General features: G+C 37.7%; 2 protein-coding genes across 10 annotated transcripts in view; one reads left to right on the forward strand and one right to left on the reverse strand.

The window, feature by feature from the left end:
• Positions 1–5,993, reverse strand: part of Kif18a (kinesin family member 18A) — a 63,653-nt gene extending 57,660 nt beyond the window's left edge. For 2 of the 3 annotated variants that reach the window (XM_060372194.1, XM_060372192.1), the window contains exon 1: positions 5,870–5,993. The gene's annotated coding sequence lies outside the window, so the exon portion shown is untranslated. Of the gene's footprint in view, positions 1–331; positions 504–5,869 lie in introns of all 3 variants that reach the window. The other variant, XM_060372193.1, reaches the window with a different exon arrangement.
• Mettl15 (methyltransferase 15, mitochondrial 12S rRNA N4-cytidine) overlaps positions 5,992–27,795 on the forward strand; it is a 325,629-nt gene continuing 303,825 nt past the window's right edge. For 4 of the 7 annotated variants that reach the window (XM_060372199.1, XM_060372195.1, XM_060372200.1 and 1 more), the window contains exons 1-3: positions 5,992–6,127; positions 8,340–8,527; positions 12,027–12,313. In XM_060372199.1, coding sequence (XP_060228182.1) covers positions 12,044–12,313 — 270 coding nt within the window. In that variant the 5' untranslated portion in view covers positions 5,992–6,127; positions 8,340–8,527; positions 12,027–12,043. Of the gene's footprint in view, positions 6,128–6,181; positions 6,243–6,276; positions 6,506–8,339; positions 8,528–12,026; positions 12,314–27,795 lie in introns of those variants that run through there. The other 3 variants (XM_060372197.1, XM_060372196.1, XM_060372198.1) reach the window with 3 other exon arrangements.

Here is a 27,795-nt window from a genome sequence, read left to right on the forward strand (position 1 = left end):
TCTTGGCAGTTAAAAGTGATGCACCCCAGCTGGTCTCTACCTGCATCTGAGAGATACATTGGTTTAGTTCTGAAGGTTGCAGTGACCATCTCAAGAGGAGAAAAACAATATACACTACTTATTTATTCAGAGGTCATAGTCTCTGATCTCTTAATGACATGCAAATTTAAAGAACGCCAATAAATACATACATTGTACACAAGAACAAAAGGAAACCGACAAAGACCAATAACTTGAAAGGTTCAACTATCCCCGAAACAATCTAGAATCCAGAAGTCATGACACTTCTCCTTCTTCTGCAAAATGTGTACACACACACTCACAGACTTACTTTTACACCCTGCTTCCCCAAACAACATTTAAGTAGGAACTATTTCTTCTGCTTGCAGCATTCCTTAGTTGCCAGTATTTTATTGCATAGGGTTGAGGTCTTGTGGTTTTTCCCCTGTCCACATTTAGCATGTTTATTATGGTGTCATTTTCGGTTCATGTTAGGCAGTCACCTATAATGTAAGACATCACAGGTGTAGGTGACATCATTAGTAGACACAATCTTATAGCAAACCCCTTGACCCTCCAATTTAATTCAAGCACTTAGAAAGCTGAATTAAGAATAGCTGTTGAGTTCTAGGCCAGGCTGGGTTCCAGACTGAAGAAAAGGTCGGGCATGTGGTGCAATTTTAATCCCAGTTTGGGAAGCACAGGCAGGCAGATCTTGGTGAGTTTGAGGCCACCTTGTTGTACAAAGTGAGTTCCAGTCAAGAAGGGCTACATAGACCCTGTTTGGTTAAAAAAGAAAAGAAAAGGGGGAAAAAAAAGGATGGAAGGAAGGAAGAAAAACAACACAAAACATCTAGAAGAGAGCTTGAAGTAAGCTACTTAGTGAGGGACCACACCTGTACCTGTTGAGTTCCAGTCTGTGAGCTGCTGTGAGGGGTCCAGTCCTTGCTATCCCTTTCTCCAGTTACTACACCCTTTAGTAGCACATCAGAGAATACATGTATGAGACTGGGTTTATGTGGCATCTGTGGGCTCAAGATACTTGCCTTTGATGCCCTGTCAAGGCCAGTGCCTGTTCTGTCTTTGCTAATATCATTCAAGTTACAGGATCAGCCTGTAACTACTGAAAATAAGCAAAGAAAAACTATTAAACTAAGTCTTTACTAGAGCCCAGGCTGAGAGCATAGTTCTTAATATTGGCATCACAAAGAAATAAATTTGAGGGGATGGATTATTACTTAGATCAATCTGCTCAATTAACAATGGGTATATGTCAAATATCACACTGTATTCCACAAATATATTCAATTATTATCTGATAATGCCAATAACAACAAAAGTAGGAAATACCTACCACCAGTTGAGTAACGATTTGAAGGTGAAAAGCACTATGTAGAGATTCTGAGGTTTATTTTCATAAAAAAAAAAAAAAAGCCTAATGAAAAACACTAGGATGGTTTTGGTGTGTTAGTTAAAATAAAATGAATAGTTTCAAACATAGGGATTAAATAACTGAGGCATATACTCTGACTAAAATGCTTAACTAAAATATCCTGAAATATGTACAGATAAGATACTATGAAATAGCCTGATCAACAAGAGAGAAATCATGCCTCATACTGAAAACTTAATCAACCACCCAGGGCTAGTGAACTCATGGATCTTGGAGGAGCACCTACAATCACTTCACTAAACCAGCACAATCCTAACTACATTATAAATATCTTCTACCCATAGGTAAGTGTAGTCTTCACCTCTGATTTTTTTCGCCATAGATGATGATTACAAAACACTACAGCCAATCAAAATAGAGTTATGGAGTCAGTCCCAGTGGATACATCTACTAAACAACTACCACACTGAAGGCTCAGGGATCACTGGGAAGAGGTGGTGGAAAATCACGAGAGCCAAAGAAACAAGGAGTGTGCAGTGAGACTGTTTCTCCCAGGAATATGAGAAAATAAAACCACAAAGCTTCGCCAACATGACTATCTAAATATCAGCTGAACAAAGATGACAAGGTATATACTAAAGCCTAGCAGGTCTCACCCCTATGCAAAGAAGGACAAATAGCAGGATCCACATGGATTCTGAGGATCAAATTAAAGTGATCAGACTTGGCAACAGGTGCCTGTATCTGCTGAGCCACCTTGCTGGCCCATGCTTGTATATTTCAGGTGGCAAGTATAAGAGTCTTTGCACAAGCTTACTGCTCTCACAGTAAGCTTGTGCAAAGTGGAGGCCAATGGAGCTGCAGGGCTAGTTTTTGGCATGGTCAATTTAATTAAATCATTTATTTCCTTTATAACTGTTTAGTTTCAAATGCCTGGATGTAATTTTATCTGTAGAGCCTAAGGAATGCTCAAGGGAATCTGCTTTCTTGTGCTGCAGCTAGAGAACAGAGAATAATAGGAAATAAGACCAGTCTTTCTTAAAATCTACAATAGGTTGAGACACAAAGTTATATTTGACATTATACTTCCTAAACTCCTTTAAGAGACTGTCAAAATTTCTTCCAAAAATGTTACTTGAATAATAGTATTTTAAAATACCTACAAAAATTTCCAATTAGCTTCAAACTCTTTTAGCCCTCATTAAAGATTTTGAAAGCTTGGTCTCACCCACAACTAGTTTTATCTTTTTACAAAATGAACGATTAATCATATTTTTAAAGAGTCACATATTTTACTACCTACTGAAAACAAGAAAGTGAATAAAACGGTCTTCCCTCCATGCTAGTGACTGAACTTAAGACTTGTGACCTCCCACACAACTCCACTCACAGTGCAGTTTTCTTAATAGAATTCCTAGGGCAGATAGAAAAACCAGATGTAAAGACTAGGCACCGTGATACATTTGTAGTTGCAGCTTCTGAGCAGGCTGAGGGCGGACAGATTAAACCCAGGTACTGGAGACCAGTGTCTGTAACACTGAGACCACCAATTCAATGAGAAATATATTTAACATGTTTTTGCTCAAAACTTCACGTGCTTTTTCAAACATGTAAAATGTAAACAAGTAAAATGTAAATTTCTTACATTTTACTTATCATGTGTGTTTTAATATGTCTGTGGGCACGTGCATAACATCATGCATGTGGAGGTCTGCAGACAAGTTGTAGGAATCAATTCTCTATCATAGGGATCCCAGGAATGTACCTTTACCCACTAGACCATGTCATTGCTCCCTGAGATATAGTTCTTAAAGGTAAAAAATATCCTAAGTATACTGATGCCCTCAGAAATTAATGATATCACTCCTACATTAAAATGATGCTTTCTTGTTCTAACATGGGTAACCAAGGGATCGGCATATACTTGATTCTGTATCAAGTATGGAGACTATGTTTAATATGAAACAGTTATTGTTGTCTGTGGAATGAAATGATGATTTGTAAATTCTTTTCGGAGAAATGATCTGAGGATAGCAGTATAGTCCCTGATCAATTTGTCACATTTTGTCTTAAACAGTATATTGTTAAAGTAGAATCAAAAGAGCCAGTGGTGAGATTTCTTTGGTGGGAATAAAATAAGTCTGTAGAGCACCACCGAATTCCAATCCATTCCAGAAACAGTGGGTATGAAGGGGCTATAGCTGGTAATATTTAAACTCAGAATTAGAATAGATGGTATTTAAAAGCCTTTCCTGCTCCAAAATTGTATGATTATTCTGTATATTAAGAGACAAGAGGAAAAATAAATGCTGAAATGATTGATAGCAAATGGAATTGTTATTTTATATCTCTAGAGTTCACAAATATATAATTAACAATTAATAAAATTATATAAAATACATAGAACCCAAAAGGTAATTTACCCACATATAGACCATGAGAAGTTTCCTCATAAAAATTGAAATTACACTCTATGGCTGACTCTATGATCACCTCCCCCTGAGCAAGGAGCAGCCTTACTAGGCCACAGAGGAAGACAATACAGCCAGTCCTGATGAGACCTGATAGGGTAGGATCAGATGGAAGGGAAGGAGGACCTCCCCTAGCAATGGACTAGATGAGGGGCATGGGAGGAAAAGAGGGAGGGAGGGTGAAATTGGGAGGGAATGAGGGAAGGGGCTATAGCTGTGACACAAAGTGAATAAACTGTAATTAATATAAAAAAGGAAATTAAAAAAATTGAAATTCCGTACTTTAAAAAATTTAAAGATATTTAGCTGGCATTAGGGATCATATAATTCAAGATATGTCATTATACCTATATTATGTAATGACTGCAGCAATGATTTAACAGTTGGTCAACATGCACTCCCCATCCTGTGAATTGCAATTTAGTTTCTATGTTTGGATTAGTATCTATTTCCCTAGTCCTCACTAAGTAGTAAACACTGCTTTCCTCTGCAGTGTGTTTTCCTGGAAACCCCAGCTCTCAGCAGAATTTGTTTTACTAAAGTGGGAGTGAAGTATGAAATGTAACTACCAATTTTTAAATGTTTTTCTCATATCACACAAACTATTCTTAATAAGTACGATATAAAGATTTGCATTAGGTCAATATGGTGATAATCAGCAATGGTCAGGATTATGGCAAGCATTGCATACACCTGTCATTAAACCCTCATGATACTCACGCAAGGTTGGCTTACAAATACAGGGGCTTCTGTTACTACTAACAAGACAGGCGGTGGGCCCAGGTACAAATACAGACCTCAAAAGTAAGCAATAAAAAAGACCGCTTCCAAACTGGGGTAGAGAGGGGTAATGACATAGCTATTTATCATTTCAAACTCAAGTAGAAAATTCTCATCCAACACTGCTGAGAACAGGGAACTTTCCTCATTCAGTTTTTATCTGCCTTGAACCTTCCTGAACATTAACTTTAGTGTCAGAGCCACTAAGCTGACTGAGTTACAAACATCAGGGTAGAATGACAAGTTGCCTTGGAGGGAAGATCAGCAGTGATAGTGCGCTATATATATATATTTTTCTATTACCTTCTATAGGATTAACTGCATAATCACTCTGTTGTGTCTTTATTGAGTTGAGGTATGATTATAGTGGGACAAGATGCCCTTGAAAATGAAAGATCTTGCATATCTGCAAACACTGATTCAATGAGAACACCTCTCAAAGCAAATAATTTTTGTTTACTAAAGTATTTCTTATGAGACACTGAATTTAATAGCAAGTACTATTATCATTTGTGTGGCTTTTGTATTCTCTACCATCAAAGTTCAAGAAAACCTTCCAAAACCCAAGGTGGGAACTGGAGGAGGTGGGGGGGATGACATCACCAATAAAATTACTTCCAGTCCAATAACCCCCTTTCATATTATAATGAGCAACAGTCAGCTTTGAGTTCTTTGTAAGGGCAAGACCAATGAGCTCCTACGCGAAAGAGATGCAGAAACAGCAGAACCTGGGGCTGTTTCTGGCCTCCAGGTGGGCACTCAGGGACGGTCATGCCCAATGCATGCCTGGGCTCCGGACTGACCAGACAGCCTTGCTGCACAAAAGCTCCTCCTCGCTGGTCAGCAAAGCCCAGAAGTCGCACAGTCAACGTGTGTCTCCCAGGCAGGATACTCCGAATTTGGAATCCGGAAGGAACCTCACACTTGAGGAGGCTGGACTCTTGAGAGTCCTCAGTCCAAGTCCGGGAAAGGGGCCAGTTACCCTTTAAAGAGTGCAGGTTCCTCTCGGGGCTCGAAGGCGAAGCCCGGGACCTCGGTGCTGGGAACCGCCGGCCGCGTCCCGCACACTCGGGCTCGTCCTTCCAGGCGCGGTGCCACGGGGACCCTCGTCCCGCACCTCCCGCCGAGAGCTGGTCGGCGGACTTGACCGCAGACGCCCGGTCCTCCACGCCGGTGACCCCCGAATCACCCCGCGCGTGCCGGACGCGGCGTCCACTTCACTCACCTCGAAGAAGTGACAGCGACAACTTGGCGGAAAACGGCTTCCAGGCGCCTCAGGCTCAGCCACAAATTCAAACCCAAGCCAGCTTCCCCAGCTATCCATTTTATTGGCTGCCGTCCTGCTGACGTCATCACGTCGGACGTTGTCCCGGAGTCTCGCTTTTTGGCGCCAGAGCCTGGGCCTCGCAGGCCGCGGGGGAAGCTGCTGTTCCTGGCGTCACCGTGGCAACGCGCGCGGTTGTTTCCGGGAGCGGAGGCGGAGGTGGGCGGGGCTAGGGCCGAGGTTCAGGTGGGGAGCAGCCACCTGGGAGGGCTGCTGCGGACTCAGGCCCGGGCCTTGATGGGCTTTCCTGGTGGTGGTGTGTTGAAGGGCTGGGGTAACTTTGTTCCTTTCCTTTTCTGATTCATCAGGCTTCCAAGAAATGAGATCTCATTCTGTGGAAGGTGTGGGACCTCCACCCGAATTAATTGGGAGTCCGGGTCTGCTGGCTCCAGGTCCCAAGTCTTTTGTCAGGGCTTCCTGGTCTGCTCCCATTATTGCTCTTTGAGGATATTTGGTATTTGACGGCGTTTAACATGCTACAAGTATAACATTACAAAATAAAGTCACCGATATTGGGCTGGGACATTATTGGATCAGGTGATTTTGTTGATTCCATGTTATATTATTTCTGAATGTATACTTCAGAAAGGAAAATACATGGAAATATGAGAAATATTTTTATTAAGATAACTCATTTTCAGTTTGGAAGGATATTTTATGCTTTATATTATTTGTGTGGTTGGCTAGACAAGCCTCCCGAGCTCACATTTTCAGCCCTTCAGAAAAATTTAGTATTACGATCTGAATTTCATTGCCTTTGTTTAGATGACTACCCATTTAGTAAGCAATTATTAATTGCAGATTTTAGGAGCATATAACTACACCATGAAGATAATATTCTTTCCCTTCTGAAGTTTAGATTCCTGTTGATTGAATATCGCTGTAAAAATAGGATGTTGCAGTGCAGAGCATTATCTATCTACCTATCTATCTATCTATCTAAGGTCTTGCTAGGTAGCCTGGAGCTTGTAAAATAGGATGTTGCAGTGCAGAGCATTATCTATCTACCTATCTATCTATCTATCTAAGGTCTTGCTAGGTAGCCTGGAGCTTGTAAAATAGGATGTTGCAGTGCAGAGCATTATCTATCTACCTATCTATCTATCTATCTATCTAAGGTCTTGCTAGGTAGCCTGGAGCTTGTAGAAATAGCTGGCCTGGAATTCACAGAGATCTGCCTGCCTCTGCCTCCAGAGTGCAAGGATTAAAGGCGTGGGTCACCACACCTAGGAGTGCAGAGTTTTGTTAGTGGAATTTTGTGCTGAAAACCCATTGATTATGACAATCATTACATTTATTGAAAAAACTCAGGAGCATTGAAAATTATGTATCATAACTGGTTTACGAATTTTTCTGAGCCCTGGATTGTGCATCAGTAAGGTGGCTGCTTATTTCTAGGTGTATTATATGTACCAATTAATGGCATCACCATTTGTGTGGTGCTGGGTTTGGCAATAAAATTGACAAGAGTTTATTTTATTTTAAATATTCCCTTACTATATAGTAGTTGACCTTTTGTGTCTCAGGCATATTAATAACCTTTATACATTGCCTCACTTTATTCTCAAAACAGACTGTGATATAATCATGTTTTTATTTTATTGAGAGAAAACTGAAGTGTCAGAAAAAAAAAACCTGTGTATGAAAGTATTTGTTTTGTAAAACAATGCAAAATTGTGCTGTTTGTTTTAAAAGTACTTTATATGTCAAGTGATTATAAAATGATATTTTAATCTACTTTGAAAATATGTTTTATCTTGCCATCTTGAAAAATTCCATTGGTAAATGAATAAGTAGACATCTAAATTTCATCTGTTTTGCTTTTGACATCCACATTGTATAGGTTTCTTAGTGATACAGGTGTAGCCGAGCTAATCCAAATACTATCCATTTCATTTCAGTTTTGCCTTGCACTTGCTTTATAGTAGTTTTCCACTTATGAGATCCATATTCTTGAGGAATCATACATTTGATTAAAATAGAGGTTTGATAATACAATTAATGCCATTATTGTGCAGCAGGCAACTCACAAGTTTGACCGGAGTAATAACAGGACAAGAGAACATTGTGGTATTTAACAACATGAAAAAGGGGGAGGGGAAAAGAACCATAACTTCCCAAACGTTGAAAGAAAGTTGAAATTTTCAACTTTGGTTAGAAATTGGACGATGTATGGAGCCATTACAAAATTAATGTATTTTTCTAGTTGACAGAAGAAAAAAATGAAAGTTACATTTAAACTTGCGTTAGTTATCAAAAAAAACATTAAGAAAACCCTTAAAAATGAATTTGAACTGGCAATGGTGAGATTAAATATTTTCCCAGGAAGATCTTTTGGAACCCTTTGACCCACAATAATACCCTTTCACAGCAGGTGCTGGGGGCAGCGGAACGAAAGGCGGACAGATCTCAGTTGCTCCGACGGAGGAGGGCCCGTCTGTCCGTTCTTACAAGTTTCCCCCACCCCGGACCTAAGTGTATGCAAATCCAGGTTCTCCTGCGTTTTAGCGTCGCCGCTGGCCTAACTTAGAGGTTGACTGAAGACCCTTCTTTCCTCAGGTGAGGAGAAGTTGGCGAGTTTCTAGTTCTGTGTGAGAGACGGTGCTGTTTTGGTGTAGGGTTTGTGGGAAGTGTGGTTCCCCTCTCTGCAGAAGAAACTAGCCCCTCCCCCAGCTCCCTCGGTGTGCTCGTCCGCCTAACTTTGAAGATCTCCAGTGTTCCCACTCTTCCCCTTGAAAATTGCCCAGGAAAGGCTGGAATCACTTGATTAAAGGGTGCACCACTCCCCTATCTACTTTTCACTGCCTTCCTTCCAGCCCCAGGGTCGCATTTCTAGTCTTAAATTTATTTTTTTAACATTTCCTCTCTGGGCAAACTAAACATCGTAAGGGTTAGCAGTCCGAAAGAAGTACTCTTTATAGACAACAGTTTGTATTTTCACTATTAAAAGAGTAACTTGGCCAATTTTGTGGTCTCCACAGTTTAAGGGAACTTTGCGCGGGCTGCTGTAGAGGCTAGGTTTACTGGCTGGCAGTAAATTAAACAATCTTACACGATTTCAGAGAGATCTGGTTTCTTTGGTAGGAGACTGGTCTAAAAAGTAGGAATTTCCTTTACACTTTGGACTAATTTATAGGACATCATCCCAGCAAAGTGGGATACTACAGATAATCTGAGGACTACGAATAATCATTTGTTTGTGACCCCTTCTCCATATTTACCTGGGTTACAAGCTAGTTAGTTCATAATTAAAAAAAAAAATTTCTTGAACATAGTTAAATGGATGCATAAAATATGAGTACAATAAAGAAGAAAATGCTGACGCAAACAATTTTGCGTTCATTTTAATTTACTTTATCTCCCCCCCCCCCCCCGTGGTTTGGCAGTTCTTATTGGCAGCAGTACTTCAAAAAAAAAAAAAAAAGAGTAAGAATCTGGACATGGGGCTGAAGTGGTTAAGTAGGTGTGCTGTTGAGGACGTGAGTTCAGTTTTCAGCACCCACATTCTGCTCAACACTGCCAGCTCTGGGACTACAGCGCCTCTGGCTTCTCTGGGTACCTGCATTCATGTGTACCCACAAATATAAAATGAAGTTATTAAAATTGTCTGGACATAGAGGGTAGGTTGTTTATGAATTCCAGATTCCATCCTTTTCCCTTGTGCATTGTGTGCCTTTTATTGGTGATCTCACAACACTGTTCCTTTTAAGTGGAGCAAAGCAAAGGTATACGAGGCTGTTTCCATTAACAGTATTATTCATGGGATATTATATTTACATAGTCAATGTAGTGTACCATTACATTGTATGGTAATAGTAAATATTTCCATTGGGTTATGTTTATAACACTGAAGATAAAAATTTCAGGCTCCGAAGATAGGTCTCTTGCATTATAGTTACAGTTATGGCTCTGGCTATGTGGCAAGCTTTTTAGTTTCTTCAATGTGTGATATAGGAATAATATACTTAGCTCCAAGAATTATGATAAAGATTGAATGAGGCTGGAAGATTTTGCTTAGAATTGTTGGCACTTAGAGCTGCATAAAAATTAGCTATTATTTTGAAAAATTTTAGATACCTTAAGTTAAAGGATAGTTGTGCTTATTTTTTGTAAGTTATCTGGAGAACATAAAGAATAATTAACATTTGTTTAATTTGTTGATGCTTATGATCTAGAAATTTTCTTTGGAGTTTTATTTCTAGTTCCTTTGCCACTCTGTATTTTCATTTTCACTATTTCTCGTCACATAATCCACCAGATTATTTCTAAAGCAAATTTGATGTATTTATCCTTAAGGTAACATAATCTTCATGTTCTGCCTATATAACATATTTACATACTTTTGTATTCCGTTCTGTTTTAGTCAGTACATTTGCCTAAGTTTCTATTGCAAAAGAAAAGGTAGACATTTACATGGGAATTGTTTCTTCAAGTATTTTGAATATGTGGATTTAGTGGGGGCAGTCAGGCTGGATTGCTTTATTTTGTGAAGTCTGAAATATATTCATTCATCTGTGTGTTTTCCCTCTCCTCTCCACTGAAACACTTGTTAAGGACTTAGTGTTATTTGACTTTGTGAATATGGAATCATAGAACTTATTCTTAAATAACTTAATCCGAGAGGAAGGAATTGTAGTGACAACTGGGTATTTACCATGGAAGTATTATAAACATTGTCTGAAGCTAGTTGGGAAAAACACAAATGCTTTCAAAAATTTTTCTGTTACCGTGCTTCTGTAAGTATCTCTTCCTCCTCTCTGCATTTAGAAGTATTTCAAACTGGAGAAAATAAGAAAGTTTGAGAAATTAAAAGACTGTATTATCTGTGTTTGGTTTTAGGGCACAGGAGGCCACACATTCAGAAAATGGGGTTCTGGGTTGTAGTTTAGAGGTAGAGAGTGAACTTAGTGTACATGGGCCTATCGTACAATGTCTAACACCAACCAGCAAGCACCCCCCACACACACTCACACACACATACAAACAGACAGACACACACACACAGACACACACACACTAGACAAACCAAAATGGCAACTATGAAATGCCCAAATATAGCAAGGTGTTATGATGTATGGCTTAAATTACAGTATTTGGGAGGCTGAAGTAGAAATCAAATTTGAGATTATCTTAGGTTCCATAGCAAGACTTTTCTCAATTAAATAGGGGAAGAAAATGTATCTTAGGGTTTGATTGTTTTTGTAGTACAATTAAGCTGGGTTTGATCTTCAGGGCTGCAAGGGGGGAAAATGAGTACCAAAACATGACCAGTGTTTGTTAAGTGGTAGTTTAATTTGGTGTGTACTTCAGGGATCCAGGGAGTCTTGTCAGAGACTATTTTGGAAATCTGTAAGATTTTCACAAAGTGATTATGTTTTCTTGTCTGGTTACTGTGTTTACTCATTTCCATGGTCAATTTTTTCAAAGCTAAGTTGAATATATTAATTTAGCACTGTGAGAACAGTAAATAAGACAATATGAAATAAAGGATGAGCTGGACCTACAGTTAAATGTTTACATTTCCTTGGTTGGTCTAGCTTACCATTTAGAGAAGACTGGATGAACCCTGGCTATGATAACCATAGACCCAGTTTACTTTTTAAGTACATATTTTAAAGTTTCTACCTTTTAGAACTAATTAAGTTGAAAATATATTGCAGAAAATGAGTTGCTAATTTTCACATTGATGAGGGTTGAAAATTGATGGTTTTAGAGTTCATAAAGCCACCAAAAAGTTGTATTTATTTAATTAGTTAGTTAATTGATTTTTCTAGTTCAGGTTGGCCTCCTCAGACATTCCTTCTGCCTTAGCTTCCTGAGTTCTGGAATTTGGCTATAGTCACCATGACCACAGAGAAATTACATTTAAGTATGTGTGTTCATTTGGGTTTCTTCTTTCATGTAAGGAAGTCAGTCAACTTCACTTGCATAAATGATGATGAGTCTTAATTTTTTCTTTGTATATTAAACATTTCATGTTAATTATATTTATCCCAGGTGTTGTACCATTAAAAGAATTAGAAACTAAAATTCATCGTATTTTAATCTTCTCTTGTAGATTTCTTGAACTATAGAATGCTTCGATATCCATATTTTTGTAGAATGCACAAAGGATTGTTTTCATGCTTTGTGGAGTCTGGTGCATTTAGTTTGGGTGTCTGTCCCCAAACAATGCACACTACAACAGCAATGCATACTGAATATGAAACCCTGGAGGAGACAGTTCTGTGTGGTACCCAGAAGGCGCATAGTTCCAAAGAGGAAGATTCTGGAGTCATGGCTAAATTACATATCCCAGTAATGGTGGATGAAGTTGTTCACTGCTTGACACCACAAAAAGGGCAGGTGAGTTGATTTTCTAAAAATTCACCTTTTAAAAATATACAATTGAATATTCTTTAGTATATTGATGTGCTTGTGTAGTCACCATTGTCATTTTGTTTAGGAACTTTTTAGGAGATGGATAAGCCTCATGTCCATTGGCAATTAGTCTCTTGTTTACTTTTTCAAGACCTTGAAAACCACTAAGGTATTTTATGTCACTTTGGATTTGCCTAAAGAGTGTTTTGTGCTTACATTCTTTTAATGTGTTTTAAAGATTTACCCATATAGCCTGTGCTTTTTTTATTTTTATCCATATTATGTATGTATGTATGCATTGATGCATGTGGTTTGGGGCATCAAATCCAGAGTGTTGCATACATTAGGCAGTGCTCTCTCACTGAGCTACAACTACAGCTCTACCCTGTTCTCTTTTTACTGTGGAGTTTTTCCATGGTATTGGTATACTGTGTTTTGTTTAGGTATTTGTCTTTGGATCTGTTTATGTTATTAACTATTTTGTGGTCATTGTGTATGGGAGTTTTATGAACATTTGTGCACCAGGTTTTATGTGGCTGTATGATTTCAGTTCTCTTACATATATATATACCCATAGATAGAATTCTCTAATGAGTGACAGTTTATAATCTAAGAAATCATTTACCTGAGTTGATTAGTTTTACCAAATCACAACTGTCAGCATAGTTTACATGAGCAGAGAGGTTGAGTATGAAAAATCAATTCCAGAATAGTTTCTTGAGAATTTTATAATCTTGTTAGGAGTGATTAGAGACAAGATTATTATCTAAATTCCTGTTCCTATTTTCTTAGCTCTAAATTTCCAGTACCTGTGTTATTCAGAAATCTCCAGAGATTCAAAACTAATTTTGTATATGTATATGTGTCTGTGTGTCTTTCTGTGTGTTCTTAATTCTATAATAAAATACCCAAAGCTTGGTAGTTTGTAAAGGAAAGAGATTTTTGTAGCTCAGTTTTGGAGGCTGAATCAGAATACATTGGCAGTTGCTATAGTGGGGACTTAATTGTCTGTATCCTATGGTGGTGCATAGCATTATGGACATCACATGGAGGTAAGAGAGACTGCATGGTGAAATCAGAAGCTACACCATGAGGAGAGGTCAGTTTTACTCATTTATAGCAACTCTCATGTAAGAAGTACATCATTTCCTTCTGAGAGAAGTCCCCTTAATAACTCTAACACTCCTACTAGGATAGTAGTTGAAAGAGTAAAGACCTGTCAATATTACTACAAGAGAGAACAAGCTTCCAACATGTGAACCCTTGGACGATAAATGAGATGCCTAGTGAATTCTCTCTCTCTCTCTCGCTCTGTGTGTGTGTGTGTGTCTGAAAGTCTGTCTTTCTGTGTGTGTAATAATGCCATGTTTTTGCAGAGGATTGTTTCAAGACTCTAGGAATGCTTGAAAACATGGATAGTGAAGATTTATTATATATACATATATGTAGTGTTTATACCTAATAATTCTTACGATAGACTTTAGCAACTTCAGCAATCAAGTTTTTTTTTCCTTTTATTAAATCATGATCTTTAACCTCTTCACTTAATTTTTTTCCCTTTATTTTGGTATGTCTGAATTGCTAGTATTATAATTCTTGCATTTACATACCATTTTTTAGTGCATCAAAGGTTTCTTAATACCAGATAGCACAATAATGAAGGCAGCTGATAAATTGACAATAGATATCATATATAATGTGAAAACACTGGACAGAAAGATAATTCATATCTTAGATGGGATGGGAAGAGTAGGCTGGCATGAGGTTTCCTCATTCTGCTTAATGGCTGAACAATTTAAAACTTATGAGTCATTGACATCTGGAAAAACATTTTCATGTGACTGAAATTATGGAAGGTGAAATGGCAGATAAAGGAAGACTAAAGTGTGTGATGTCTTTGTGTATGCATGTTCATATAATGTAGGGGATGGAGTGTTGGAGGGAGAGGGAGAGCGTGTATGCCAGAGGAAGACAAGGAGGGCGTGAGAGAGGATGGAAGAGAGACAGAGAGCTATTAGAGAACTGGCATATGCCCATCATAGAACCCTTTAGCTACAGGGGTGACTGATAGGCTAGAGACCAATGGAAGTACCTGCTTGAGTACAAAAGAAGTGTACTACTTCTCATTTTTGTGGAGGTCACTCTTTGTTCTATTGACTTTTCTCTCTCATGTTATCCAACATAATTTGCTTTGCTTAGAGCCTGTTAATTTAAATATTACTATTTTTCTAAAATCACCTTCACAGAAACTTCTAGACTAATACTTGCTAATATTTGAGACACTTTGACTTAAAATTAATCATCATCTCTATCTTATTAATAGTTTTGTTGGCAGGATTAAATGAAATTTTATACTGAATACTTTAAGAAGTTATAAGGAGATTACAGAAATGTTAGACAATATAATATTCAGAAAGAAAAATATAATCTTTTGATATTTTTTTACATCATTAAAGATAAAAAACTATAATACTAAAATGTCTTCAAATGTCAGCTTATAATACTTAAAATATTTATCACATGTGACAGAATATATACTGTCACATGTGATAAATATTTTAAGTTGGTTCTTTCATTTTAAAAGTAATTTCTAAGTCTGGGGGTGGTGGCTTACTCTGTTAATCCCAGCACTTGAGAGGTAGAGCCAGGTGGATTTCTATGAGTTTGAGGCCAGGACAGTAATAATAACAGTAAAGGAAAAAAGATCACACGGTGCTTCTTCCAGTATATGTGAGACATGTTGATTACTCTTCACAGCAAGGTTTCTAGAATTAGATTTAGCTTGAACAGTACATGCACAAACACACAGAATTCTTGCCTTATTTATTTATTTATTTATTTATTTTTCCTTAGAGCTTTCTTTAGGTTGGATCAAGTAAACTAGACTGATGGGATGTTGTTCATTTACCAGTGATAGGGAGTATATTTGTTTATCATAAAAATATATATATATATATATTTTTTTTACCTTACCCTAGGCAATATATAGTTAACAGAATTTATCTGGCCTTTTTGTTTTTTTGTTTTTGGTTATTTGTGTTTTTCCAGATAGGGTTTTTTTTTGTTTTTTTTTCTGTGTAGACCTGGCTGTCCTAGATCTTGCTCTGTAGACCAGGCTGGCCTCAAATTCACAGAGATCTGCCTGTCCCTGAGTTATTAAAGGTGTGTGCCACCAACTTCTGGCTTATCTGGCCTTTTCAAAAGAGTTTATGTGTGTAAGATCTTTAGATGAATGCTGTCACATAGCAGCAACTCTAAATATATGTAAATGTAGATTTAAATACATTCACAAAGGGCGAAACTTTCTGCTGAAAAAAACTTCATCAAATGAGATTTTCTTTATTTCCTGTAGACCCTGATAATGGAAAGATAAGTATAATGTATGCATCTTAGCTAGAGGGCTGGGAAATGATTCTCAGTGTACTTAAAGTATATTCAAATGTGTATGTTGTGTGTATGTTGTGTTTTATGCATGCAACATACAAGTGAAAAGTATAAGGTGGAGTGTGAGTGGCTTCTGATTGATCTCTGGATCTTAAAAACAAAAGTACATTTTGTCAGTTTGCTGAACTCTCCTGGGAGTACCTAATATAGAGTAGAAAAAGAAAACCTCCTGACTCTCCTAGTAAAAATGTACCATATTTTCTTTTTTTCCCGAAACCAAGTGGAACAAACGTAGGTGATTTTACAACTTGACCCAACACTGTTTCATTCTGTTCAGGTTCTTGGGAAAAATGTAATCCTGGTTTATTTTGACATTTCCATTGTTCTGATTTCAGTTTGATATTCCAGGAACTTTTAATAGAAAGTTTAATTTTATGAATGTTATTTCTGAAAATTTTCAAGTGAGGCACACATAGAGATAATGTTATTTTTACCTTTTCAGCTGTCTGGCAGGCAGCTTTATTCACTATTTCCTTAATCCTCAAGTAATAAAGAACTGGTGACAGGCTTTGGACAGGAAAGGTCTTCATCGCATCCAGAATCCATTATTTGCTTCTCTCCTTCCTGTGCCTTCTCCACAAATCATTTTACTTTGCATACTATGAGTCATGCATTCACTTTTACCTAGCACCCTCTCAATTACTATTTTCTACATCTCCTTCAAGGGGGAATTTAGAGCTTTTGATCACACAGGAACTTACAAAAACACCTTGTATTAAGTGAAGTCTAGGGGAATGTTCCGGTTACTTCCTTTTATTTGATGTTTAAAAGGTACCAACCTCAAGAAGCTCTTGATTTTGAAAATTTGCTCAGAATTATAACTACTTTTCCAAATACAATAAATATATTTCACAGTTTGAATTTTAAGGGTAAGAACTCTTGTCTTCTACTGCTTAGGAAGTTCAGAAAAGCTAAATGAATCACAATTTTCTTCCATGTTTACTTTTGTCTGTTTTATCAGTTGAGCTATCCAGACCTTCAGTTTTTTTCTAGTTTAGTTGTTCATTTATTTGATTCTGGCCATCAGTCCCAGGGTGTGGCATGTTGTAGATAAGTACTATCCATACCACTGCTTTTTATAAGAATATATTAGTTGCCTGAAAAATTTTGTTTCAGAAATGTATTATTCTAGGCTATATTGACTTCATTATTCAAAATCTGGAAATAGTGTTATTTTAGCTACTTTATGATATGATAGCACCCAGAGGTTATCAGGGACTTATGCTTACTAGTAGTGTTAAGTTGGCTCAGCATCTTATGGCTTTTTTCACAGTGCTAAGTTATAAGGGAAATGGTCAGGGAGCAGAGAGGAGTTTTCAAATGCACCTCTCCAGTAACTTTTCTAGATATATGTCACTTCCTAGTAGGCTGTTAAGCTATGTAATGATCACTAGGTTGACTTCATAGTTATAGTGAGCATCGCTATGGTCCAATTCCACCTCAGTAGCTGAATCAGCCCAGGATGAAGCCTGGAACACCAAGCTTACTGGGAAATGCTTTGTATCTAAGCAACAACACCTTCCTAGCACAGGGAGTTCTGCTCTGTGACGTCTTGGACACATGTGTCTTGGTTCTGTGACATATCCTGTGGTTACTCCAAGGATTGCTACATATTGTTTTCATAAATGATATTTTATGTGGTAAGTCAAATCAGAGGACAAATGTGCGGTAGTAAAAAGAAGAATGGCCCTTCCTGCTAAGGTAGCTTGTCTGGCTTTTATAGAATTTCAGCCTTTGTGTGGCACATTTGTCCTATTAAATAACTATGGGAGACCTGGGAGGATTAGAAACAAGGCCACCTGAACTGACAAGAATAGATTATGATGGCCCGCTAAGATTGCAAGGTCCAGTCATAAATATTTCACAATTAAAACATTTTTTAATTAAATAGTAATTTTTATGATTACTGGAGTTGCTAAAGTTATGGTGCTAATTGTGATAATTTATCATTTCGTTCATATGTACATGAGTGCACACATGCATGGTCACAGGACTGAACATTAGTGCTGACTGTCAGTCAACCACTCTGCCATTCACACTACTCCCTAGAATTCCCCAGTCTCCTAATTCCATTCTAAAATCGCATTCCTATTCTTGTAGTGTATTTAATATTAGCAGCATTTTTTTTTTTTTTACTTGAAAATCCCTCCAATTTAAATAGAGGACAAACATCAAAGAGAAAAAGGATGAGATTGTTCTCCCTCTGCAAGTGCTGACGGCTTAAGACAGCAAGGAGGAGGTTGTTTAGTTCAACACTGAGTTCTTAGAGTTATTAACTTTTGCAAGACAAGTCCAGCAGTGCAGCCTGGCTTGGACTACACTTATGTTTTCTTTAGCAAGCTAGAATTTCAGGTAGAACAAATTATCAGGAGTTAGTGGATTTATTTCTTTAAAAAATGATGTATGTTCTCTGGGGCATTTTCTTTTTCTCATTGCATTCTACCTTTGAAGAATGTTTTTGTCTTAAAAATATCATGTACCACATTAGGTAGCCTTTGTATCAAATTGTTTTTTGAGTGTGATATTTCTTAAGCTAAGCAGGCAGAGAGCAAAACTTCGTTTTTCCATATCCTTTGGTAGACTTCCAGCAGAAGTTGTATCCCAGATTAAAGGTGTGTCATTACAACTCCAGATCCAGAGTAAAAGCCTCTGTCTTCCCACCTCAATATCTGAATTAGAAGTAGATCTTCTTACTGAAGCAAGAAATTAATAAAAAAATAAAAATAATAAAATCTGTCTTTGGTGTGCCCTCTATTTTTGGATTTTAATTAATATGGAGAGATGTAGTCAAGTGACAACCAAAAATAGCCAGAAAAGGAACAATAAAAAATATATAACTTACATCTTATATAGAGTTTACACAATTGCATATGAGGTTTTACAATAATTTTTTTCTTTACCATTTAATGTAAACTAAAATGTATGTTATAGTTCTTAAATATCAATGATTGATGAAACTCTTTACTTTGTATTTAGCAATTATAGATACAACACCAAACATATGGGCAATGACAAAAGGAATTGATCATTTGGACTTTATTACAATTATAATCTCTTCTCTATGAAAGACACTGCCAGGAAATGAAACACTTGGGGAATGTGCAAATCTAAGACACCCTTACTATTCAGCAAGGGAACAGATGAAGACCTCAGTATACATCTCATTAAAGAAAACGCAGACAACAAATAAACCTGTGAACAGATGTTCCCACACTATATGTCATCAGGTAAAAGCAGAATGAAACAGTAGTGAGATACAACTACTGTTGAATGGGCATTTGAAGTGCTAACTGTTGATAGGATACAGAGTATCAGAAACAGCAATACTTTGGAAATGCATGAAGATAGTCATAGAGGAAGGGAATTGGGCAGTTTCTTACAAACCCAATCGCACTATTGTTGTACAATTCATTAAAATTTTTAATTTTATTTATTTTTAATTTTATTTTATTAATTACACTTTATTCACTTTGTATTCCCCCATAGGTCCCTCCCTCCTCCCCTCTCGGTCCCACCCTCCCTCCTCCGTCTTCATGCATGCCCCTCCCCAAGTCCAATGATAGGGGAGGTCCTCCTCTCCTTCCTTCTGATCTTAGTCTATCAGATCACACCAGGAGTGGCTGCATTGTCATCTTCTGTGGCCTGGTATGGTTGCTCCCCCCTTGAGGAGGTGATCAAAGAGCAGGCCAATCAGATTATGTCGGAGGCAGTTCCTCTTCCCATTACTATTTAACCCACTTGGACACTGAACTGCCATGGGCTACATCTGTGCAGGGGTTCTAGGTTATCTCCATGCCTGGTACTTGGTTGGAGTATGAGTCTCTGGGGAGACCCCTGTGTTCAAATTTTCTGGTTCTGTTGCTCTCCTTGTGGGGTTCCTGTCCTCTCCAGATCTTACTATTTCCCACTTCTTACATAAAATTCCATTCACTCTGCCCATCAGTTGGCCATAAATCTCAGCATCTGCTTTGATAGTCTTCAGGGCAGAGCCTTTCAGAAGCACTCTGTGGCAGGTTCCTAGCTTGTTTCCTGTTTTCTTCTTCTTCTGATGTCCATCCTCTTTGCCTTTTGGCATGGGGATTGAGCATTTTAGTCAGGGTCCTCTCTCTTGATTAGTTTCTTTAGATGTACAGATTTAAGTAGGTGTATACTATGTTATGTCTATATGAGTGAGTATATACCGTGTGTGTCTTTCTGCTTCTGGGACAGCTCACTCAGGATGATCCTTTCCAGTTCCCACCATTTACCTGCAAATTTCATGATTTCCGTATTTTTCATTGCTGAGTAATACTCCATTGTGTAGATGTACCACAATTTCTGCATCCATTCTTCAGTTGAGGGGCATTTGGGCTGTTTCCAGCTTCTGGATATTACAAATAAAGCTGCTACAAACATGGTTGAGCAAACATCCTATTGTGTACTTGAGCCCCTTTTGGATATATGCCTAGGAGTGGTATGGCTGGATCTTGAGGAAGTGCTATTCCTAGTTGTCTGAGAAAGTGCCACATTGATTCCCAGAGTTATTGTACAAGTTTACATTCCCACCAGCAGTGGAGGAGGGTTCTCCTTTCTCCACAACCTCTCCAGCATGTGTTGTCACTTGAGTCTTTCATCTTGGCCATTCTGATGGGTGTAAGGTGAAATCTCAGGGTTGTTTTGATTTGCATTTCCCTAATGGCTAATGACATTGAGCATTTCTTTAAGTGTTTCTTTGCCATTCAATATTTCTCTACAGAGAATTCTCTGTTTAGTTCTGTTCCCTATTTTTTTAATTGGATTACTTGGTTTGCTGCTTTTCAGCTTCTTTAGTTCTTTTTATATACTGGATATTAGCCCTCAGTCAGATAAAGGATTGGTGAAGATTCTTTCCCAATCTGTAGGCAGTCGTTTTGTTTTGATGACAGTGTCCTTTGCTTTGCAGAAGCTTTTCAGTTTCATGAGGTCCCATTTATTGATTGTTACTCTTAGAGCCTGTGCTGTTGGTGTTCTGTTCAGGAAGCTGTCTCCTGTATCAATGAGTTTTAGGGTTTTTCCCACTTTTTCTTCTAACCTATTTAATGTGTTTGGTTTTATGTTGAGGTCTTTGATCCACTCGGACTTTAGTTTTGTGAAGGGTGATAAGTATGCATCTATTTGCATTTTTCTACATGTAGACATCCAGTTAGACCAGCACCCATTCATCAATCTTACTGGTATTTTCTTCAAAAGAATAAAAACATGGCCACATAGAAATCTGCATAATGATGTTTGTAGCAGCCTTATATATAATTGCCAAAATTGTAAGGAACAAAGATATCCATCAATAAGATATTGAGTGTATTGTGGTAACTCTAGACAATGTTATAATATTCAGTGCTAAAGTAATTATAATGCAAAGAAAAGAAGAAACTCAAGTTCATTTTACTTTGTTGTAATAAATATAAATGATGATTGAGCTATGTAATGTTTATTGTTAGCCCTAAGATCATCATGGTGGTATTATTTAATCTACACAGTCACCTGCTAGATTTATAATTGCCTTATTTATCTTGGGCACGGCAGATATTCCTATATATTCTGTCTGAATCACTTCACCATCCATCTCCCAGCCCCTATCCAATGCCATCCACCTTAATCCTCCTATCTTCCATCCATCCATAATCTTATACATACTTGCTTTTATTCTTCATCTGGTCCTTTTCACACCATTATTGGAGTCCTTCCTCCTGGCCCCAAGTGCTTTCTTCTCCAGGCTAACCCATCCTGGAGTTTTCCTTCTTTTTCTCTTCCCATGTGTTTCTGGTGATTCTCTCTGAAGCCCTGGATTCTTAGCCATGCCTATCCCGTTCTCCCCTGCCCAGGTATAGGCTATTTAATGAACCAACAGGTGTAATGTTTTAGGCAGGTTTACACAAACAAGGATGGGTGTATCCTGTGGGCAGTAACCAAAGCTTGAGGGCCAGTAATTAGGATTAGAACAACCTCCAACATTACTCCTTATAGGAACCAATTAGAAAACAACGTAAAGTGTGGCAAAGACATGTCAATATAAGTTCATTCTTTGTAATGAATTGACCAAACTGTGAGGTTGATATTGGGGGTAGCTATACATTATGTGAGCAGAGAATGTGTCCTTTTCTCTTAATGTTTCTAGGAATACAAAACTGCTCTAAAAATTAAATGTGTCTGAAAATCACTGGTCCAAACAGAAGAAAAGATAGTGAGAAAACTGATATCTTTCTATTTAAAAGTCATATATATGTGCTGAATTTTAATTATTTAAGGACCATTTTGTTTCAGTAGAGAGCTCCTAAGAAAAATAGAAGTCAATTTTATATGGAAAGCCCACAGAAAAGAAGAAAGAAATAAGTGAGGTTGTTCTGTTCACAGACGTTCATATGAGTCATCCTGTAGACTGGTTACTGTTTATGTAGGTCAGCACTAGACCCTGATCAATAGTCTAATCATAGCTCTTGCACGGGGCTAGGTCCACTGGTTCTCTCTTCACCGTTTTTCTGAGTTCCATATTGTTTTTGTGAAGAGGGTAGGAAGTGTACCTTGACCTTTTGAGTTTTCATAACATTTTACTTTACTTTCTTTTACTGCCTTCTCATAACAAAACTGCTGGGCTTTAAGTAGCATACTTAAAATGTTATTTTATAATGAACAAAGTTGCAGAGGCTTACAGTGACTCATCTTGTAATGTTTCCTGGACCATCTATGTCTTTTTTTCTTTTCTGATTGAGTATACGTGACTTTCTCCTTTACGTGAAACAAATGCCATGCATTTAAAGATTTTTGTTTTGCTTGCTGAATGTTGTTTGAGAAGTATTACATTCATTTTTTATAGCTGCTTATTTTATCTCCGTTCATAAAACTTTTTTTTGGCTAAGATACTTTTCAATATTTGAAAAGTCATTGTAGTACATTATACTAATTTAAGCATTTAATTTTATCTGTGTACTGATTGTTTGCATTGTGCTTTTTATATTTTTATATATCTATAATTAAATTTCCAGGCAAAATAATTTTAAACATTTTTTTTAATTCACAGTCTAAACTGTAGATATTGAATATATTCATAAAGATGGAATAGTTTTCACTTAAGGCCAAGATAAGTATTATTAATAATAGTATAGTATCATATTAGATGATACTATTGCAAAGCACATTCATATATTATTGTGTATACTTTTCCTTAGCACTGAGTGCAGAAGTATTTTATAAAAAGTGTTATGTGCTTTCAATGCACATCCCATCTGTCTTTCTAAATGAGGATTGATCATCTTACCCCATGTCCGCTCAATTGATTATCTTTTTTAGGTGTATAGATTTCATTATGTTTATCATATCTTATAGGTCTATATAAGTGAGTATATCCCATGTTTGTCTTTCTCCTTCTGGGATATTTCACTCAGACAGGAGTCTACTGAGCACATCTGAAAGACTCTAACTAGCAGTGTTTTCAAAGCAAAGACTCATGACCAAACCTTTGGCAGAGTACAGGGAATCATAAGAAAGAAGGGGAGTTAGTCTGATGGGGAAAGGATAGGAGCTCCACAAGGACCAAATATATCTGGGCACAGGGTCTTTTCTGAGACTGACATTCAACCAAGGACCATGTATGGACATAACCTAGAACCTCCACTCAGATGTAGCCTGTGGTAGCTCAGTAACCAATTGGTTTCCCAAAGTGAGGGGAACAGGGACTATTTCTAACAGGAACTCGATGACTGGCTCTTTGGTCTCCCCACCCCCGAAGGGAGGAGCAGTCCTGTTAGGCCACAGAGGAGGGCTTTGCAGCCAGTCCTGAAGATACCTGATAAAACAGGATCAGATGAATGGGGAGGAGGTCCCCCCCATCAGTGGACTTGGAAAGGGGCACGGTGGAGATGAGGGAGGGAGGGAGGGACTGGGAGGGAATGAGGGATCGGGACATGGCTGGGATACAGTTAATAAAATGTAACTGATAAAAAAAAATAAAATAAAAAATTAAAAAAAAAAAGTGTTATGTGAATTGTAGAAAGGAGAGCAACCATCTCCCATGCTCCTGTTCTTTTAGAACTGTATAGTAGAAAATGTTATCAGTTAGATTCTAGTACTTTTGTTTTTTTTTAATTAAAAAAATGTTATTCACTTTACATCCTTGTTGTAGCCCCAACCCTCCTCCTCTTCTAGTCCCACTCTTCTCTCCCTCCCTCAGAAAAGGGGAACTCCTTTTCCCAGCTTATCAAGTTTCATCAGTACTGAGCCTGTCCTCTTCTTCTGTGCCTGGCAAGGCAGTCCAGCTAGGGGAAGTAATCAAAAAGCTGTCAAGTGAGTCTGTGTTCCATGCAGTCCCCATTTCCCTTCTAAGGGGCTAAGGGGCCTAGTTCAAGTTCAAGCATGGTACTTGGTTGATGCTTCAGACTCAGCAAGCCCTTCTGGGCCCTGGTTAGTTGGCTCTGTTGGTCTTCTTATGGAGTGCCTGTCACCTCTAGGTCCTTTTTTCTTTCCTCCCACACTTCAACAAGACTCTCTATGTATCACCCAGTATTTGGCTGTGAGTCTGGGCATCTTTTTTCAAGTGCTGCTGGGTAGGGCCTCTCAGAGGGCAATTCGGCCAAGTTCCTGTCTGCAAGTTTAACAGAGTATCATTCAAAGTGCAGGGGTTGGCACTTTCCAGTGGGGCGGGAGAGGGGGTGCAGAGAGTTAAGAGGGTGGAGAACAGACCTGGTGAGAGCACAGGCTAGAGGACAGAAGGCCTGTAGAGAAAAGAGAAACTGAGGGTGGGGGTATCCCTGTGACAGGCTAGAGACAGGTAGGCTCAAGGTAGGCTCCTTGGAGGATATGAGGGGGAATCAAGCAGAGGCCATAAAGACTGAAGGGAACACCAACCCACCCACAAAAACTTTGACCCAAAGTTTGCCCTGCCTACAAGATGTGCAGATAGAACAGAGACTGAGGGAATGCCCAACCAATGCTTGGCTCAACCAAAGACCTACACTATTGGAGAGTACTTCCTTTTTATATTACTACAAAGTTGCCCCCCAGCCCCAACTATGAGTATTAGTCCTCAAATTCTAATAGTTTTGTGTTCCTTATTCACTAATGACAGCCAGTTTGTCTAAAAACTCTTGAGAAGACCTCACTAACCTTCTGAACAGTTTTTTGAAGCACATTCTGCTCTTCTTGTTTTTATAACCCTTCCAGACCTGCTTCCTAGGTCATCTCATTGGACTTTTCAGGGTTTCACTCTAGATTGATCTCTCATAGGCACTTTTCATTTGTAATGAGAGATTAGGATGAGAAATTGCTCAAAGAATGTTGTATAAGAACTAATTGAGTAGTGTTGTAACAGATTGAGTAAAGATAAAAAGAGTGGTGTGGTCAGGACCCTTTAAAAGGATGGTTTGAAGAAACAGGTTATTAGTACTTAGAGGGGAAAGTTACTTCATGAACTGCTGTTATCTACCTTTCTTTGATTTTTCTTTTACCTATCTTTCATAGTTCTGGGGCTGATTTTACTCTTAGCTGTTTGGAGAAATAATGAAGCAATTAAAACTTGGTCTTGTATCCCATGCTTTAAATAAATAATATGAACATTTTAATATTTTTAACTATTCATATGAAACCAACATTTTATTTCTTTGGAGAAAAGTGTGCGATTTATTTATTTATTAATCAATGATAAAATAGAATCTTTTGAGCAACTGTTAGAACACATACCTAGCTTTTAACATGGTCTGTTTATCCAAGCACCATGGTAAATAAATTAAACAAAATACTTGACTACTTATGAGTGAAAATGAATCAGCTTCTCTGTTGGGAATGTGTCTGTCTGTCTGTCTCTTTAGGCAGAGTGCTGTATATCTCAGACTGCCCTTGAACTTACTATGTAGCTGAGATAACTTTGAACTTCTGATTTTCTTCCCTTAACTTCCTAAGTGCTGGATTCATAGATGTGTGCTACCATGCCATGCTACCATGATGCTGGTGATTGAGTTAGGGCATTGTGCCTGCTAGGTAGATGTAGATTCATTCAGATCCATGGCCCACTTCCTAGGGAATTTATAACTTAAATATAGACTGGACATTTACACAAGTTAGGAAATATAAGATATATTTTGTTTTATTTTAGTAATATTAGTTAGTAATAACTTTGCTAAAATTAAAGTTTCTTCTGAGGAACTTTTACTTAAAAGGCATGAGTTGGAGGCACATGCTATGAATTTAAGGGGAGGAAGTTGAGGTGTGGAGGTTTCACTATATCTTCTGATTCAGATGTTGCTGTATTTGGAGATTGTGCTAATGAAGGTAATTAGAATGAGATGGAATCAATGATAGCATTAGTGGCTTTACATGAAAAGATCCTGCTAGTATGCTTGCTGTGTGTCACCATGGTCTTGTGAATAACTCTGGTAAAAAGGAAAATTTATTGATATTGTCCTTGCTAAGTAGAGTGTTCTATAATTGTTACATGTTGTTAACATTTTATCCCAAACTCCAAAATAACTACTTTATGCTCTAATATTATTCTGTTTTATCTAAAACTGTGTCTTTAATGTGAGCTTAATTTATTTGAAGAAAGTTTTACCTCGTTATTATTTTGTGTACATTGAGTATTACTATATAGGTCCATTTAATTTATTACCATTATTACTACTAAACCTGACAAATTTATTTACATAAACACATACTAATGAAATTGCTCAGAGATCAGTCTGGCACTTCTTACATAGAAAGATCCCAATTTTTGGTTCATTATTTGAATTTTGGTGTATTTCTTTTTATGAAAATTTCTCTTCCTTGCCTTTGGCTAATGTTCATGCTACTAGCTCATCATCTTTCAGGGCCTGTCCTGGGTTTTATTGGAATTAAGTGATAGGAAGACTCACTTGAGTTATGAATGGGGTTTCTTAATTACATTTTTCTTACCTACTGTATGAATTATTTGTCATACCTAATAGGAAAGAAGCATGGTTCTCCTTGAAGGAAAGCTTCCAGTGAATGCCATGTGGGTCTTTTCTTATGTTACAGTTTTAACCCAGGCAGAAAACCTGATTTTATATTTATATATTAATGATAATGCAAAGTTTAGATTAAAAAATATATTGAGCAGAAATATAATTAACCTGTTTTCTCATAGATGAATGTGTGCTACTCTTAATTACTGGTAATTAATGTTCTGGTAGGATCCACATGTTGAAAGTTTGGTTGGAGGTTTGGTGATATAAATTTGGAGGGAGACTTTAAGATTTACCAACTACTGAGACTCAGCCCTCTTAAGGTATTTTTTTGTTTTGTTTTGTTTTGTTTTGTTTTTGGTGGGGACTTGTTGGGGGTGCCTTGTTTCTCTAGGAATGAACAAATATGGAGGGAATGACCATTATCTAAAAGATTTTAAGTTAAAGACTTTCTTCTTTGTAGAATACTGCTATAAAAATATTCTACATGTAGTTTAACCATCTATATCTAGTGTTGATGGAAAAGTTGCCAGAGTGGAAAGTTGTTTGTGAATTCATATACTTTTTGTATTTAAAAAAAAAATGTCAGTTCGTACTCAGGAGAGTTATGATGGAATCTTGCTTGAGGCCAGAAACTTGACATCAACCTGGGTAATACAGTGAGTACTAGACCTAGTCTAAAAAAACTAGATAGATAGATAGATAGATACATAGATAGATACATAGATACATAGAAATGTATATACATACATACATATATACATACATAAAGATATAGATAGCTAGATGATAGATAATTAGGTAGATAGATATATGATAGAATAAAGACTATGCCATTTTGTTTTATTTTTTATTTTTTATGTTAATCACAGGTTATTTACTTTGTATCCCAGCCATAGCTCCCTCCCTCATTCCCTCCCAATCCCACCCTCCCTCCCTCATCTTCTCCCTACCCCTTTCCAAGTCCACTAACAGGGGAAGACCTCCTCCTCTTCCATCTGACCCTAGCTTATCAAGTCTCTTTAGGACTGGCAGCAATGTCCTCTTCTGTGGCCTAGCAAGGCTGCTCCTCCCTTGTGAGGGGGGTGGTGGAAGAGC

This window comes from Meriones unguiculatus, chromosome 18 (assembly GCF_030254825.1).
Source record: "Meriones unguiculatus strain TT.TT164.6M chromosome 18, Bangor_MerUng_6.1, whole genome shotgun sequence".
In the NCBI taxonomy this organism is placed as follows: Eukaryota; Metazoa; Chordata; class Mammalia; order Rodentia; family Muridae; genus Meriones; species Meriones unguiculatus.